The sequence below is a fragment of the Cephus cinctus genome, unplaced genomic scaffold (genome assembly GCF_000341935.2).
Source record: "Cephus cinctus unplaced genomic scaffold, Ccin1 Ccin1_scaffold0935, whole genome shotgun sequence".
NCBI lineage: Eukaryota > Metazoa > Arthropoda > Insecta > Hymenoptera > Cephidae > Cephus > Cephus cinctus.
Window position 1 is genome coordinate 371960 of NW_014333502.1, and position 14899 is coordinate 386858.

A 14899-nucleotide genomic window follows, 5' to 3' on the forward strand; every position below is an offset into this window, starting at 1 on the left:
ATTTTAGGTGATTTGACGTCCCGATATAACCCTGCTTTTCTCGAACAACCCCCACCATCCTGTAGTCTCGAAGACAGCAAGTTGAGAAAAAAATGGCCGTGTAATGTTATTGAGAAGTTTATATCAAGTGCATGTTCTCGGTGTAATCCGTATTAACTGGGAGTCTCGATTACTGTGTGGATTTTCAGTGACTGGTCATAGAAGTGGAGGATAATTGACCATTGAAATTCGACGCTGACAAATAGGAACATAGTAAATCAGGGAACAGGAGGAGTTCTAGAAGCAGTTACAGGTCGAGTCGAGTTATTGCAAATGTCATGCATTTTGCAACGGGGAATGACTCGTGGTGCCCCAAAAATAAATGATCCAAGAACAGTAAGCACGACGGATACTAAATTTCATTAGTTAGATACAAGGATTTTACGCTTCCTATTTGATCGCATACGTGAGACTTTGGTTAGTTCTGTAAAGAACAGCTGGGCTATACGTGAACTTGCAAACTCGATAGATTATAATTTTTAATTGTTTGTTTTCTTGCTCCTTTCAAAGCGTTAGGATGATCGTTTTCTTTGGTATTGTCATATGCTGCTGTGATTTTCTCTGGTTACAGAATAAGGCTGACTGTATTAGTCTGTCAATTTTACATATTTCTCTTTTGCACTTGACGTGTTGTAATTATTTATACTAATTTATGTCTACTTTCTCTTCCAATCATTGATTTTCTGTTATGTGCGAATTAACGGAATTACATTATCAAGGATTTTGTGCCGTGAATGTCTTCAACTAGATATATTTCGAAATAAAGATGGCTGCACATTCTTAAAATATAACATTCATGCTCCAATTTCACTTTTTTACTATTCATCCACTGAAAGATGGACGGGATGAACGTAAACGAGTCACTAGCCAGTTGAATGTTGAATGTGGTTTATGCACATTCAGTATTCTATGGGATTATAATAGTATTTTCTTTACAATTTATAGGTCTGAGACACTGTTAATTATACACTGCTTATTGTGAGCCCATTAACATTCTTTCCCAACATTGTAATTTTACAAAATAGAAAAGAGAAAAAGGAGAAATGTCTTTGAAACCAAAGAAGGTGGACTTTCGGCAGACGTGGAATGTCTTGCAGGAAACTGTTAAAGGTGTAATCACGTTAGCTGATGTACCACGTTCTACTTGGAATGACAGATTTAGGTGGGAAGAATAGGAATGATCAGTTGATATTTTTCTTATTAGAAATAATGTAAAGGGGTTGTTCTAATACTTGTTATATTTTTAGTGATGTATACTCGTTATGTGTGGCGAATCCTGAGCCATTTGCTGACAGGCTCTATAATGAAACCAAGTGCTTCCTGGAGAATCATGTGAAACAATTATTGACCAAGGTTCAAGCCCAAGGCGAGACTGGTCTCTTGCAGGCATACCATAGAGCCTGGACTGAATATTCTCAGGGAATAAATTACGTTCACCGCCTTTATCTCTATCTTAACCAACAACACATTAAGAAGCAAAAACTTAGTGAAGCTGAGATGATCTATGGAACGTCCTCAACAGCATCACCTGGTTTTGAAGAACAGATGGAAATTGGCGAGCTCGGTCTTGATATTTGGAAGAACAAGATGATTGCGCCCCTTAGAACATCTCTTGTGACCCTTCTTCTGGAAGGTATATACGCGGATAGAGTAGGCGAAGCGCAATCAGCTAGCACGGATGTCATACGTGGCGTGATACAGAGTTTTGTTAGAGTGGAGGAATACAAAATGAAGGGGCAACTAGATGTACGTTTCTTTTTCAAAGAAAGAACCGTCTTGTTTTTTAACTTTTACTAAATACTTTCGGGTGCTGTAATTCAAAATCTGAATTTCCAGATGTACCAAGAAATGTTTGAAGCACCATTCTTAGAGGCAAGTGGAAATTTTTATTCGAGAGAGGCTTCCGAGTTACTCCAGCAGTCTGATGTCACTAGATATATGGAACGAGTCACTTGGAGATTAAGTCAAGAAGAGTTACGAGCCCACAAATTCCTACACATAAGTTCCGTACCAAAGGTACCATAACTAATTCTAAACATAGCTAGTGAAACATGAATAGAAACAAATATACCGATGTCGGAAATATTCCATAGGTGAGGCAATGTTGCGAAGAAAAAATGGTTGCAGCTCATGTAGCTTGGCTACATTCAGAAGCTGATTTAATGATAGAAAATGAACGTAGAAGAGATCTGTCTCTCCTATATCCTCTATCGAGGCCACTGCCATCCGGTCTGACACCACTTGTACTAAAACTCACTCAGCACATCACGCATCAGGGTTTACAAGCCATAGGACCTCTTCAGGGTGAAAACGTGCGAATGAATATTCAGAACTCTCAGCTGTCATATTAATATTCAAACTTAACCTATTATTATTTTACACAGATACACACGCAGTTCGTCGAGAGTATGCTAGACGTACATTCAAAATACTCAGAACTAATAAAGGAAGTTTTTAAAGGCGATCAAGCATTTATAGGCGCCCTGGATAAAGCTTGTTCGGCAGTTGTCAATCACAGGCCCGCACCTAGACAACCAGCGCGAGCACCAGAACTGGTACAAAATATTGTTTATGTCAAATTGGTTAAAATATCTCGCAATATAATCAATAACCTTTCTAAATCCTCAACCAGCTAGCCAAATACTGCGACTCCCTGCTTAAAAAGTCAGCCAAGGGTGCATCAGAGAGTGAGATAGAAGAGAAACTGGCCAGGTCGATAACCGTATTTAAATACGTTGACGACAAGGACGTTTTTCAGAAGTTCTACGCGAGAATGTTAGCGAAACGTTTGATACACCAACAATCTCAATCTATGGATGCCGAGGAAGCCATGATAGACAGGCTAAAGCAAGCGTGCGGATACGAGTTCACGAATAAATTACACAGGATGTTCACCGACATGTCGGTCTCAGCGGATCTAAATGCCAAGTTTACAACAATTCTACGTGAACGAAAAGAAGAGAATAAACTGGGTATAGGATTTGTTGTTTACGTCCTACAAGCTGGCGCATGGCCATTGGGTCTACCACCATCCCCAGGACCATTTCACGTACCTCAACAGCTGGAGAAGAGTGTTCAGGCATTTGAGAGTTTTTACCACGCGCAATTTAGCGGTCGCAAGCTCACCTGGCTTCACCACCTATGTCAGGGTGAACTCAAGTTTAACTATCTAAAAAAGCCGTATCTGGTAACCGTGCAAACCTATCAGATGGCTCTATTACTCCTCTTCGAGCACTGTGATGCGATATCCTGCAGGGATGCTGCAATATCTTTAAGACTATCTCATGAGCAGTTAGTTAAACACGCTGCTAGCTTGGTGGACTGTAAGATACTGAAGAAGTCGGTTGAAGGTGAACTCGAGGAAGAGACTGTGCTCACGCTCAATTTTGAATATTACAACAAGAGAACGAAGTTCAGGGTAACTGGCGCTCTACAACGTGACGCACCTCACGACGCCGAGGCTACTCATCGTAGCGTTGATGACGATAGAAAACTCTACCTTCAAGCAGCAATCGTGCGAATAATGAAAAGCCGAAAACTACTAAGACACAATCAACTGGTCCAGGAAGTACGTATATCTATAACATAACGTGAACAAAGGTAAAGGACGTAAATTCAACGTATTATGAGTATATTCCTCATTTTTCTTTTTAAGGTATTAGGCCAATCTAAGGTGACCTTTGCACCTTCAATTGGTATGATTAAAAAGTGCATCGAAGCCCTTATAGACAAACAGTACATCGAGCGTACTCCAAACAGTGCGGATGAATATTCCTATGTGGCGTAACCTAGTCACAACGTGGAATGTTAATTTATTTCATTCGAAGACGCACCCAGGTTAACGTATCGTTTGGATGACGTTGTCGTTTAAAAATCATGAGGAAACGAGAGGAAGAATTAATTCAGAGGGATGATGCTAAACGCTAAATGTCTCGATGAGATAAACAAGCAGCATAACCACGAGGATGATTGTCCTAGGTCGCTTAATTGCTCCTTAATCAACCGAATGAATATCTTAAGTAATTGATTAAATGAAATGTAATATATGCGCACCGAATAAAGATGATGTTACTATTTTAAATTTTCTTTATGGAAATTGAAATCGTTTATTGGTAACTCTCAATAGTCCTCCGTTATTATTGTAATATGCTTATCTGTTATTTCCTCCATGTCCACCAACCAACCGTGATTTATTATACCAATCGATGATCCCTTTCGTCTATATCCGTTATTGATTTCTCGAATAACATATTTACTTTTTTCAAAGCGTCCTTATAAAATCTATATAACAATATGTCTACTGATATTGCACCTGGTGCAATGTTTCTCTTCTGGTCCCCGGAGTTTCAACCTAGCTTTCGTAGGATGTTTCTAGTTACTTGTACAAGCGACGCCTTCCGATGACACCTTATTGAATTTATTAGGAACGTGGTGCTTTTAGTTGAAGAAGATCAGGATCCAGTAAAGGATTATCCTCAGGTTCCGGAGGTTTGTTCATTCCGTTAATGATAAGAGGAGAGGTGCTCGCTGTACTGCTGTATGGAGAAAATCCAGCCCACTCCATACCCAAGTAAATAGGCGGTGGACTACCTAGTGGTGGTTCCAAGAAAAGATGATCGGGTTGCTGCTGTTGCTGATGATGGTGCTGCTGCTGTTGTTGCTGAGCATCCTGACACTCCACATGTTGCAAATGAGAACCAAGATGGGTGGAGACTTTACATTGCTTCTCTTGTTTCCGCCACTTTGCTCTTCTATTCTGAAACCATACCTAATCCACAGGGTTATTTCTTAATCCTGGTAGATTCATCAAACTCCTGGTACCTGTACTCTGGCCTCGGTTAACTGGATACGTAAGGCCAGTTCTTCCCTGAAGAAGACGTCCGGATAGTGAGTTTTTTGAAACGCTCTTTCGAGCTCCTCCAATTGAAAATTCGTGAACGTGGTGCGGTATCTTCTTTGCTTCCTTTTGCCAACACCGGATGGTTGTCTATCTTCGCTTCCTGGACTCGGTGAAAAGTCATAAGCTGTAAGTAAGAATGAAAAGTATTAAAAATATACTATCACTGTTGTCGGACAATGAATAACAAGACAAAAAAGAAGCTTTTATTAAATTATAAATGTAAGCATTAAACAAGTGTTATCTACCTATACATTAGGGTACTCCATCTACAACAAGGAACACTGAGTATCCCGGAGTGCTTTCATTCATCATCTACCTTTTCATATGCGCCAAAAACACTACACAGCTACATAATGGCGCACAGTACGAAGCAAATATATCCTCATTAGGTACATACAGTTAAGGGTAGCCAAAGTTGTTGGGCTAATCGCATAACACAGTGCATAATACATAGAGCGACTAGTAAAAAACGGTTCATAACTGTTAACCCGATTAGTACTAACTCTATTTTAAAAAAAGGGCTGGTGGAACGACAGCTTAATGCATTTAGCAATAATTTAATTGAGCTACCCCAAGTTGACTAGCACATGGAGCAAGACAGGGAGCAAGCTAGTTAATTAAATCAAAGCCAGGTCCGGCAGTTGTCCACTTACTGAATTTCGCAGGAAAGCAAACGGAGGAAGATTGCGTGCCCATCAGACCAGCAAGGGCGCTCGTCTGTAGATCCCCGCCAGGATTTATCTCGTCGACAGTGCCAGAAGCAGCAACAATGGCACCAGCTGATACCAGAGGATCCCTTGGTGTGCCGACGAGGAAGAGCTGCCTTCCAGCCTCGCTGACATTTTCGTCCTCTTCCTTAAGTTCCATGAAGATAACGATCCTCCCTGACGTGCACCCTCGAATCCAGTGTTCCTTATTCTTAATATGATTAGTGTTTTCGCACTGGTATTCACCCTGACAGGTGAGAATCCGTGCCGAGGATGGGCTAATGGTAATTGAATCGCAAGCCAGCGGCAAAGCCAACGTTTTGAATCCCCTACGCTCTCGACCGGCTCGGCAACTCCGTAGTTCGTTTCTTTCCTCTCTTTTAGCTTCAGGTGTTTTTTACCCTCAAGCTTTTACTTCTCTGTTACTCTGTTACATTCTACCTCAGTATCTCTCTCTCTCACTCGCCTTACACCTGTACAACGCCAGGAACGAGTAGGGAATCTCACGTATATTCAACGTGAACTTCCCCAGGAGTAGGGGCTGGTGAAGCCTCAAAAATGTATTGCTTGTACACCGCGAATCAATAATATACGGCCGGTCGTTCGACTCACCCCTGTTAAAAAAGTATATCTGCTTTCTACCTTGACGGGCTTTACGTTGTGTGACTTTTGGGCTTCAAGACTCTTCGCAGCTTACTGTGCCCATTACAACACCTTCTAAGTAGCTGCACAGTGAATCCATGTTTTTGCATGGGTAGTGTTTCCAGGTTTGTTTAATCGTAAAAGCAGTACCGTATTAACGACGAGGTACTATCTCCAAGTGTAGTTATTTAGGGTTTGATAACAAAGTTCTCTTAAATTAAATATATTATATAAGATATTTCAATACTTCCGAATCATAGTCATCTATATATGTATACTGTTTATTGCTCAGTGTGTTATTATGGTATACAAAAATGTTTGTAATACTTCATTGTATAAGTACCTACGTCTTAAAATGAAATGTAAGTGTTTTGATAATACAGACCTCACGACTCGGTATTGATATAAATAACTAATACCATTCAATGAGTGCATTCACCTCTACTACGATCTACTTTAGTAAGGAATAGCTAATTGGAGGCAAGTTGTAAATCGCGTTTGTGATAAATGCAGTATTACAAATAAATAATAATAACGGTAATAGGACAATGTGATTTGGACTTGCCAATCGAACCGTCAGCTCCGTACCATCATCGTGCTTAAAATATTTGGTCCCAGATCGCTGCTGGATGATAAGCAAAAACATAGACCATCTTAGACATAAAAGAGACGAACCCGACTTGTAGAGACAAGAAGATCATCGTCGAAGAATTTTGTTTCTATTACTACATTGCCACTGTAAATAAAATGTACAAAAATTAATTATACACATTGAAAATAATATCGATCAAAGAAATACTGTTAATAGCTTACTTCAGCACATTGGCAGGCATCATTTGACTTTCAGGTGCAGCTTCAATTAAACTTTGCCAGGTATTTGTACTATTTGGAATAACAAATCCAAACTCAAAGAACCATTCTTCAAGGTAACGACCCTTGAACAGAACCTTCTGTTCTAATCGAAACCTCTCCATAGGTTCAGCAGAACTGAAATTAATTTCTCTCGAAACAGCTCGACATCTCAAAATCTTCTTCGGCACTCTAGCTTCATGTTCAACGTCTGGTATCGAGCTGGTGATAGAAATAATAAAAAAATTTTTAAATTCAATCAATGAAATTGGTAAATATCCCATTCTAAAATAAATCATTCTTTACTCACAGATCCTCATTGCCCTGCCATAAAATTTTGCCACTATCAGCATCACGAAGGTTCATCCAATTACTAGACATCAGTCAAGGAATGATTTCCCCATTCAATTAATACATATAGATAACATTCTCGTTGATAAAGAAAATATACCAACGACTACTATGAAATACGATACAATCAAAAAAGAGTGACAGAAATAATCAATAAACAAAAATCAATGTAATAAAATACAAATCAGGACCATCGACATACATAATGATTAGCAAACTGACAGCAATTCTTAACCTCGAAGATGACATACAATAAATAAAAAGTAATATCTCAAACTTCCACCATACACCAAGGATACATTTGAAAACCTTTGAGGATATCCTCACTACGGGACGGCATTTTCAATTTTCCTCTAGTAATTAGTCTTTATTATCTCTGGCCGGTGACCACAAAGGTGTTCGTTATCGATTCCCCATATCTGTAAACACAAAGATAACCACTATACTGCACTATACTAAAATGGCTAAATACTTCGCCTAGTTTCGATCGGCCTGGATCGGCCATTTTCGACTTGTGGCCGCGAGAGAGTGCTGATGTCGTTACATATCACGTGATGCATGCAGCCCTTTCGTGCATGCCTTTTATTCTTTTTCTTTTCATCTTTCTCTACCTCTCATTGTTATTTTCCCTTTATTCTTTTTTCTCTACAGCACTCGCGCAATCATCGGAAACGATTATCCCATTGTTTCTCTCACCACGTACCACGCATACGAATATAACATAAAACATAAATCCAACTACAAAAAACTGGCAAACTCATTGAATAGCTATAATTGTTCAATGACAAAGAAATGCATGACCCACAAATTGCACTTTACCAGTAACTCAGACCAAAATGAAGTCCTCGTCTGAATTCCATATATTCCTGCAAGTACTTCCAGAAGTATGTAAAATGTAGAGCAACGACTGGGTAATACTAACTTTTCATTTTCATACCCAAGGAAAACTAATTAATGAATGCGCTATGAAACTGCAATACAAATAAAATGGCTACAGGTCTATGACTGTGCGAATAATTTAAACGAAGTAGTAAAAGCAGGTATTGAAAAGTTTCCTGAAATAAAATATAACCCAGAGCATATCGTGGAACGAAAGAGCTTGGCCAATGCAGGGTGCATATATATATACAATATACATATATAGCAAAGTTACATACAAGATGTTTCATAATTTGTATAAAAAATAAAATCCGATGAAAGAATACACACGTTTAATTCTTAAATCAAACACTTGCAGATGTAATAAGAGAATGTGTTCAGGTTGTATTAATCTGAAAAGAATTGTATATTCATAAAGAAATCATATCTTGTATGATCTATTGGGTCGTCAAGAATGAAATTTGTAGTTATCAACCAACTTTTGCCTTTTTTCTACAAATTTCATCCTTGGCGACCTAATATATACAAAATAATATAAAATCGACTAATACAAGTATCTTTAGTTAGGCTGGAAAAAAATACACATTCAACTTTAACTAACTATAACCAAGTACGTTACCAGCCTGAAATATCTTTTGAAACAAACTATACAGTTTTATCAATTTACAAAAAATAGTTTTCCAACGCCACCAGGGATTAACGAACTTCACCAGGAACGTAAATGCTGTCTGGTAGGAATGATATTTCTTGATACATATTTGCACACGAAACCTGAAAAGTATATAGATGAGGATGAAAGGATTTTCTCTGAGCAAAAGAAATCCCGTCCGCGTCCCAGTCACCAGTTCGTGGTAGTGATGTGTGAGGATATATATTTATATATACACTTATAATATATATGCATTCATATATGCCAACCGCAAAGGATAGAATCCGCAAGTAAATAAAAAATAAAAGTTTCCCTCAGCCTGCTTCCCATCGACGTCCCCTTTGGCGGAGCAGACCTATCCCGGAATACAGGGAACCAGGCGCAAAGTGGAGCTCACCCGAAGCGGCGTCGCAGCAGCTTGCAAGAAGAGATGAAGATATAGGAAGATGAAAGAAAAAAGGAAACAGATGCACCAGAAATACAACAAAGAAAGAGAAAGATAGAAAATGGAACAAATAAGTTTCAGACTATTTATAATAATAAAAATGGATCTATACCATGAGGAAATGGAAGGTAAAAAATTATAGTTGCAAACAGTGACTGCAGATAAAGTAACATAGCAGAAGCATCTTCTAGGAAGCTTCATACTTTCTGATACAAGTACAGTGATGCAAAAGAGATTGTGGTTTTCTTTTACTTTAAAATATAACCTACCAAAGAGTAAGAAATAAAGGGACGGCTAAGATCACATCGTGGAATTGCATGGTGCTCTTCCTACGCTGTGGCATACTGCACTTTACTGGGTCGAGTTTTCACGCCCGCTGACCTGTTCAAGGGTCACCCATATACTTGGGGTAAACGTAAAGGCCGCTTTCGATGTACCAACGCTGGCAAATATTACCCAGGTTCATTGCTAGAAGCAGTTGAAAGTGCACTGTACACATGGTGCCGTGTATGCTTTGGCTACATCCCTATGAAATCAGCACAGAATCAAATTGTTGGGACTATATATGGATGGTGACGTATCGCACACGTAGAATCTACTTTGAGACGTGTCTCTGAAAGCAATCTGTACATCAATACTGAGATAAAAATATTGAAGGAATTCCCCTAGGGGTCTAGCATTCCAGAGGGAACCCCTGCGAGCGATTTGATAAATGAAAAAGGGATTGAATAGTAGGATACAAATATTCTAACCTCAAAAGATGTATAAAATTAATATGAAAAATGTATCCAGGTGACTCCTGGGAAATTCAAGATGACGTCTCTAAACAAACTCAATAGATGAGGATTCTGCAGAGTAACGTATCCATCCGTGGAGATGATATAATTGCGACGTACACCCTTATAAATTCTAATAGAGGGTTGGGTCCGCAGTGGATGCACAGCAGCAGTGTCAGTATATGTGGCGTCGGCGTCGGCGTCGGTAAGAGCACAGGCACATATGTACTAGAATGAAAAGTATATAGGTAAGCGGTGCGCGCGTCGTGACGTCTGCGTTCGTCAGGCGCAAAGAAAGGGTGGCTCGTCACTACGTCAGAATGACGGTCCGATAAGCCAGCCCATCTCGTTCTCTGCGGCGGGTACTGGGGTAAGTAAACAACCTGAGATATACGTAATGAGAATCACGTAGAAGTTCAAGACTCATTGTGCACTTGGAACGATATTTGTGGTGAGGATTGATAAAAGAAAACTGATGGTCCAGGTGGCCGCTCGTGCCGACAGAGGAGGATGGCGAGTTCTGGCTCAGTAGCTGGAGAAGGACCTGGGGATGCTGACGGCGGTAATTCTGGAGTGAACGCCGCACCCAGGAATCCACTTATATGTGGCGTCTGCCACGATTATTACAACGAGCCATGTTTACTCGTCTGCTTCCACACCTTCTGCGCGAAGTGCCTACGCGGACCCCATCCCGACGGCAAAGTCGCTTGTCCTATATGCGGGTATGTGATATAAAATTTGTAAAAAAGCTATAGCAATATTAATTTTTATTTTCATAATGCCCTAACCTTGATATGGAAATTATCTTTTAAATGCCCATTCACAATATATTACAAATTGAATCACTGATCTGTGTAACGTTCTTGAATATTGCCTGGGCAATAGTACTCCATTATATTGTACGATTCGTAATTAATCGTTGACACGAAGTTTAATTAATGCTCAGGCAAGTGACGCAATTGAAGGAAGGGGCGCAGCAACCGCCAGCAGATCAGTTGATGCACCAATTGGTGGAGCTAGCCAATTCAGAAAATCCACCATGTGCAAACTGCGACAAGCGCGACAAGACCACAATGTTCTTTTGCACAACGTGTGGTGAGTATACAGTAATCACCTGGACATCTCAAAGACCTAGTGGAGCACCTGGAGGGAGCTGAAGATTAAGGGTTGTAAACATAGGGGTTTTAATTCTATCCAGGTCAGGCGCTTTGCAACCACTGCAGGGAGCACACGCATCGCGCGAAGATGTTCTCTACCCACGAGGTGGTGCACATGAGCAAATGCTCCAAGGATACCCAGCGTCGTTGCTCCACGCACGGGGAGCAGTATATAATGTACAGCCAAACGGCAAAGTGTATGCTGTGCGCAAGCTGTCTACGTGATACCTCAGCAGACGCGCGTCTCCACTGCGTGGATATAGATAACGCATGGCAGCAAGCCTCGAAGAAGATGGAACGTGCGGCAAATTCTATATGCGAATTACAGGCTGGGGTACGTGACGGTTTGCTCGCCCTGAAGTCCCAGCTGGATGAGCTACGTCACAGTCTCGAGTCTGAGAAGCGTTCACTGAACGCGTACTGCCAGGGTATGCAGGAAGCTATGGCGAAGACCCACTCGGCAGTCCTGACGGAACTGCAAAGGCAATTCGAGACAAAGGAGCGTATGGTGCGAGCACAGCTGCTATCCTTAGGCAGTGCATTGCCTGTGCTGCAAATGCACCTGATGCTCTGCACAGCCTTCACGAGTGGAGCTACCAAGTATCAATTTTTGGAACTGGCACATCCGATGCTTGAGAGACTCAGTCGTGTTGCGCAGCTCGGACATCTTGCCAGGCCACCGTTATTGGCTGCACATCTGAAAATAAATTATAAAAATGATTTTGCCAGGGCCCTGCAACCTTATATCGGACAGATACAGACGCCTAAGGAATCGCTGTACGATCAAACTCACAACGTGGGACAGACTGAGCCACAGCTCATCCAGGTGGTGTTGGATCGTCATATTAGACTGATAAACATACCGGTTATGAACTCTAGAAGGATTGATTGTTCTAGCAGACGAGCAAGTGCAGCCAGAGGATACAATCTAAAGGAACTGCTGATGGCGGATCGTTTTCCAATCACTGTCGCACGTTCGACAGTCAACTTAAGGAGTTGAGTCAGCAGCTGATGACGGTCAAGGAGCGTCTTGGCGAATTGCACCGGGACGTCGCTCTTCTTCGTAGGGCCAACACGCCACCACTTGGTGCTCGGTACGAGCATGTTGCTAGAGACTGTCGAATCCTGGAGCAACAGCTAGAGCATCATCAGATGGAATTAGAGAGACTACGTAATATTTTTGATGCACTTTGGGAGGAACAGTTGTGCAGGATTCACATCGAGAAGGAAATCTTTCACTCTCAGGTTTGTAAACGGCGATGAAAAACCTCATTTTCAGGTTGTGAATTTTTTACAATAACGATTTACCCTGCTCCAAGCAGATGAACGATATTCTGACTCTACGAAGCGAGGTCAAACAATTGTTAACAATGGCACAACAACTGGAGCCATTTGTCAAATCGTTCTCAGTTGGTGTGAGTGCAGGAGAGGCAAGTGCAGCTGCAACAGATGCAGCTGGTCATCAACACTTGCAAGCCCTTCTTGATCACCTGGCAAGACTGCAGATGCAAGAACCAGCACAACCGCAAACGCCAGCACCGACAAAAGACTGCCGTCATCCACGTAGTGCTACCACCAGTGCTGATAACGCATTGTACATGAAAGGTCAGAGAGTCAAGTTGACATAGGTAAATCGGATCAATAGGAAGATAACAATTAATGACACTTCACAGAGAGCAAAGAGATGCCAACACGTTGCAGGACTCCTTCGGGCGGAGTGGGAGCCGTTGTGGACTCCAGCGGGAACATCGTCGTCTACGGGACCGCTAAATCCTCAGAGGCAAAGCGTGGCGTCCTGAGCCAGCTCATTGAGAAGGCTAGAACAAAAGAAGATCGTAAGAAATCACCAGGTCGTGAGGAAGGCCGCGATAGAAGCGCCAGCCGTCGCTCACGTAAATCTCCGGACAATACCAAACCGAAGACACCGCCAGGACACTCTTCCAGCGGCTCCAAGGTCCGCTCACTATACCGTTCCTTGAAGGGTGTCTCCGGGGATACGTCAGCAGACACCATAGAACCGGAGCGTTGCACGGAGTCCCAACAGCAAGGACAAGCAGCAGGTAACAACTAGTGCAAAGTGAGTCCTGTATTCCCTGAAGAAGACTTTTAAATCGCCATTAAATTAATTCCCATAGAAGAAAGCGAATATCAGAGAATATCCGAAGCCTCCAGCCTTGGGGATGCCAAGAAGCGTGTCCAGGCCCAGGTACATCCTGTCCCACCAGACGAAAAACCAGCGACCAGCGTCAAGGGTGTCAAGGTGTACCCAGCGAGCGACTCCGAGGATGTCTTCTACTCAGGTGACAAGGGTTCCATCGACGCTCGAAGACGTCGCAGGGCAAGCTGCGACAGTCTAAGCACAACAGGTTCAGCGAACAGCCGTCGCTCCAGCATCGGCGACGGGACGGTAGGTCAATCATCCCAGGAAAACGGGAGGAAAACCTTGGTGGTTTTGATCGGACCGTCATCGACGCCTGCGTCTCTCGTGCAGAAACAACGTTCCTGGGAGACCTTCCCACGTCCCAAGAGTAAGCGCACCAGTGGCGAGACATCCGGTACTCTTGGCCAGCTAAAGAAAGCCGACAGCTTCGAGGGTCACGAGGAGGCGGTGCGCACCCTGGTAGCTGCGGTCCAGGAGACGCGTTCGCATCTGCGCCACCATCATCTCCATCATCACCGGTATCATCGTAAGAGCAAAACAAATTAAGAGCGTCTCGACGATGACGCCGACGCCTCGACAAGCTCATATTTCTTTTACATTAATTTTTCCCATACTATTTCCATCGTTCCATGCAAATTTTCATATAGCAAAAAGAGCGATCCGAAATAAAAGAACAGTATACGTAATAGTATCCATTTGAGAGAGAGAGAAAGAGAGATCTTAAAAGAAAATAATAAAATGCTTATTCTTTTCTTTTCAACGGCGCGATCGGCGGTTTACGTTCTATAATTTCATTCCTGCTTATATAATTAATTAAATCATTATTAAAAAAGAAAAGTCAGTCCCTCGACTTGACACTTTGAAGATACGGCCGCTCGAATATACGAGTGCGTATTCTTATCTGTTTTATCTATAGAGATACTTGACGACACACTGCCAATCCACGGTACATTACGAATTTAATTCGACGCTGATATATCACCGATATAGCCTAATCGAATAGGGCGCCTTAACAAGCCAAAGGCGACGCGCCAAAATCCAAATAAATGTCAATGGGAATACGAAGGTAAAGCGATTAGAGAGGGGAAAGAAAAAAAAAAGAAATTTTTAACATAATTTCATAATAAATAACTTCTCTCAAGTCGAGTTTACTCTTCGTTTCTTACAAAAAAAAAAAAAGGAAAAGCCGATTAATAATGAACGCGTAACGTTCGGAGTGCGTTACGGGTTCACGTGGAAATGATAATTATAAATACTCGTTTTGATAACGTTATTGTGAGGATAACGTATTAAAAAGAAATCAACTATAAATACGTAAATCACGTTATTAATATTAAGGAGGAT

General features: G+C 41.6%; 4 protein-coding genes across 11 annotated transcripts; 2 read left to right on the plus strand and 2 right to left on the minus strand.

The window, feature by feature from the left end:
• The first annotated feature begins 66 nt into the window (after positions 1–66).
• LOC107271294 (cullin-2) lies at positions 67–4120 on the plus strand. Of its 2 annotated transcripts, none has more exons than XM_015747104.2 (8): positions 67–375; positions 985–1201; positions 1287–1785; positions 1876–2055; positions 2133–2351; positions 2424–2594; positions 2672–3607; positions 3695–4120. In XM_015747104.2, the coding sequence occupies exons 2-8, from the start codon at positions 1083–1085 to the stop codon at positions 3824–3826; spliced, it is 2256 nt and encodes a 751-aa protein (XP_015602590.1). In that variant the 5' UTR covers positions 67–375; positions 985–1082; the 3' UTR covers positions 3827–4120. The 2 variants fall into 2 exon arrangements, with proteins under 2 accessions (XP_015602590.1, XP_024944305.1); XM_025088537.1 differs by lacking the exon at positions 67–375 and adding an exon at positions 440–456.
• Positions 4121–4147: 27 nt separating this feature from the next.
• On the minus strand, positions 4148–6397 carry LOC107271303 (homeobox protein ARX). The gene is made up of 3 exons (XM_015747136.2): positions 5593–6397; positions 4861–5063; positions 4148–4807 (listed from the first exon to the last, which is right to left on the minus strand). The coding sequence occupies exons 1-3, from the start codon at positions 5804–5806 to the stop codon at positions 4460–4462; spliced, it is 765 nt and encodes a 254-aa protein (XP_015602622.1). The 5' UTR covers positions 5807–6397; the 3' UTR covers positions 4148–4459.
• A 156-nt stretch (positions 6398–6553) lies between these two features.
• Positions 6554–10308, minus strand: LOC107271307 (retinal rod rhodopsin-sensitive cGMP 3',5'-cyclic phosphodiesterase subunit delta). 3 transcript variants are annotated; one of them, XM_015747143.2, is made up of 5 exons: positions 10214–10308; positions 7788–7907; positions 7448–7510; positions 7102–7359; positions 6554–7024 (listed from the first exon to the last, which is right to left on the minus strand). In XM_015747143.2, exons 2-5 carry the CDS (start codon positions 7826–7828, stop codon positions 6943–6945), a joined length of 444 nt encoding a protein of 147 aa, XP_015602629.1. In that variant the 5' UTR covers positions 7829–7907; positions 10214–10308; the 3' UTR covers positions 6554–6942. The 3 variants fall into 3 exon arrangements, with proteins under 3 accessions (XP_015602629.1, XP_024944320.1, XP_024944321.1); XM_025088552.1 differs by lacking the exon at positions 10214–10308 and adding an exon at positions 8308–8419; XM_025088553.1 differs by lacking the exon at positions 10214–10308 and adding an exon at positions 8100–8118.
• Positions 10309–10467: 159 nt separating this feature from the next.
• Positions 10468–14756, plus strand: LOC107271293 (RING finger protein 207). Of its 5 annotated transcripts, XM_025088535.1 has the most exons (9): positions 10469–10607; positions 10722–10959; positions 11184–11332; positions 11436–12220; positions 12292–12639; positions 12717–12999; positions 13068–13454; positions 13530–13801; positions 13886–14756. In XM_025088535.1, the coding sequence occupies exons 2-9, from the start codon at positions 10748–10750 to the stop codon at positions 14099–14101; spliced, it is 2652 nt and encodes an 883-aa protein (XP_024944303.1). In that variant the 5' UTR covers positions 10469–10607; positions 10722–10747; the 3' UTR covers positions 14102–14756. The 5 variants fall into 5 exon arrangements, with proteins under 5 accessions (XP_024944302.1, XP_024944303.1, XP_015602588.1 ...); XM_025088534.1 differs by having other exon boundaries at positions 10468–10607; positions 13533–14756; XM_015747102.2 differs by having other exon boundaries at positions 10470–10607; positions 12295–12639; positions 13530–14756.
• Positions 14757–14899: the final 143 nt, after the last annotated feature.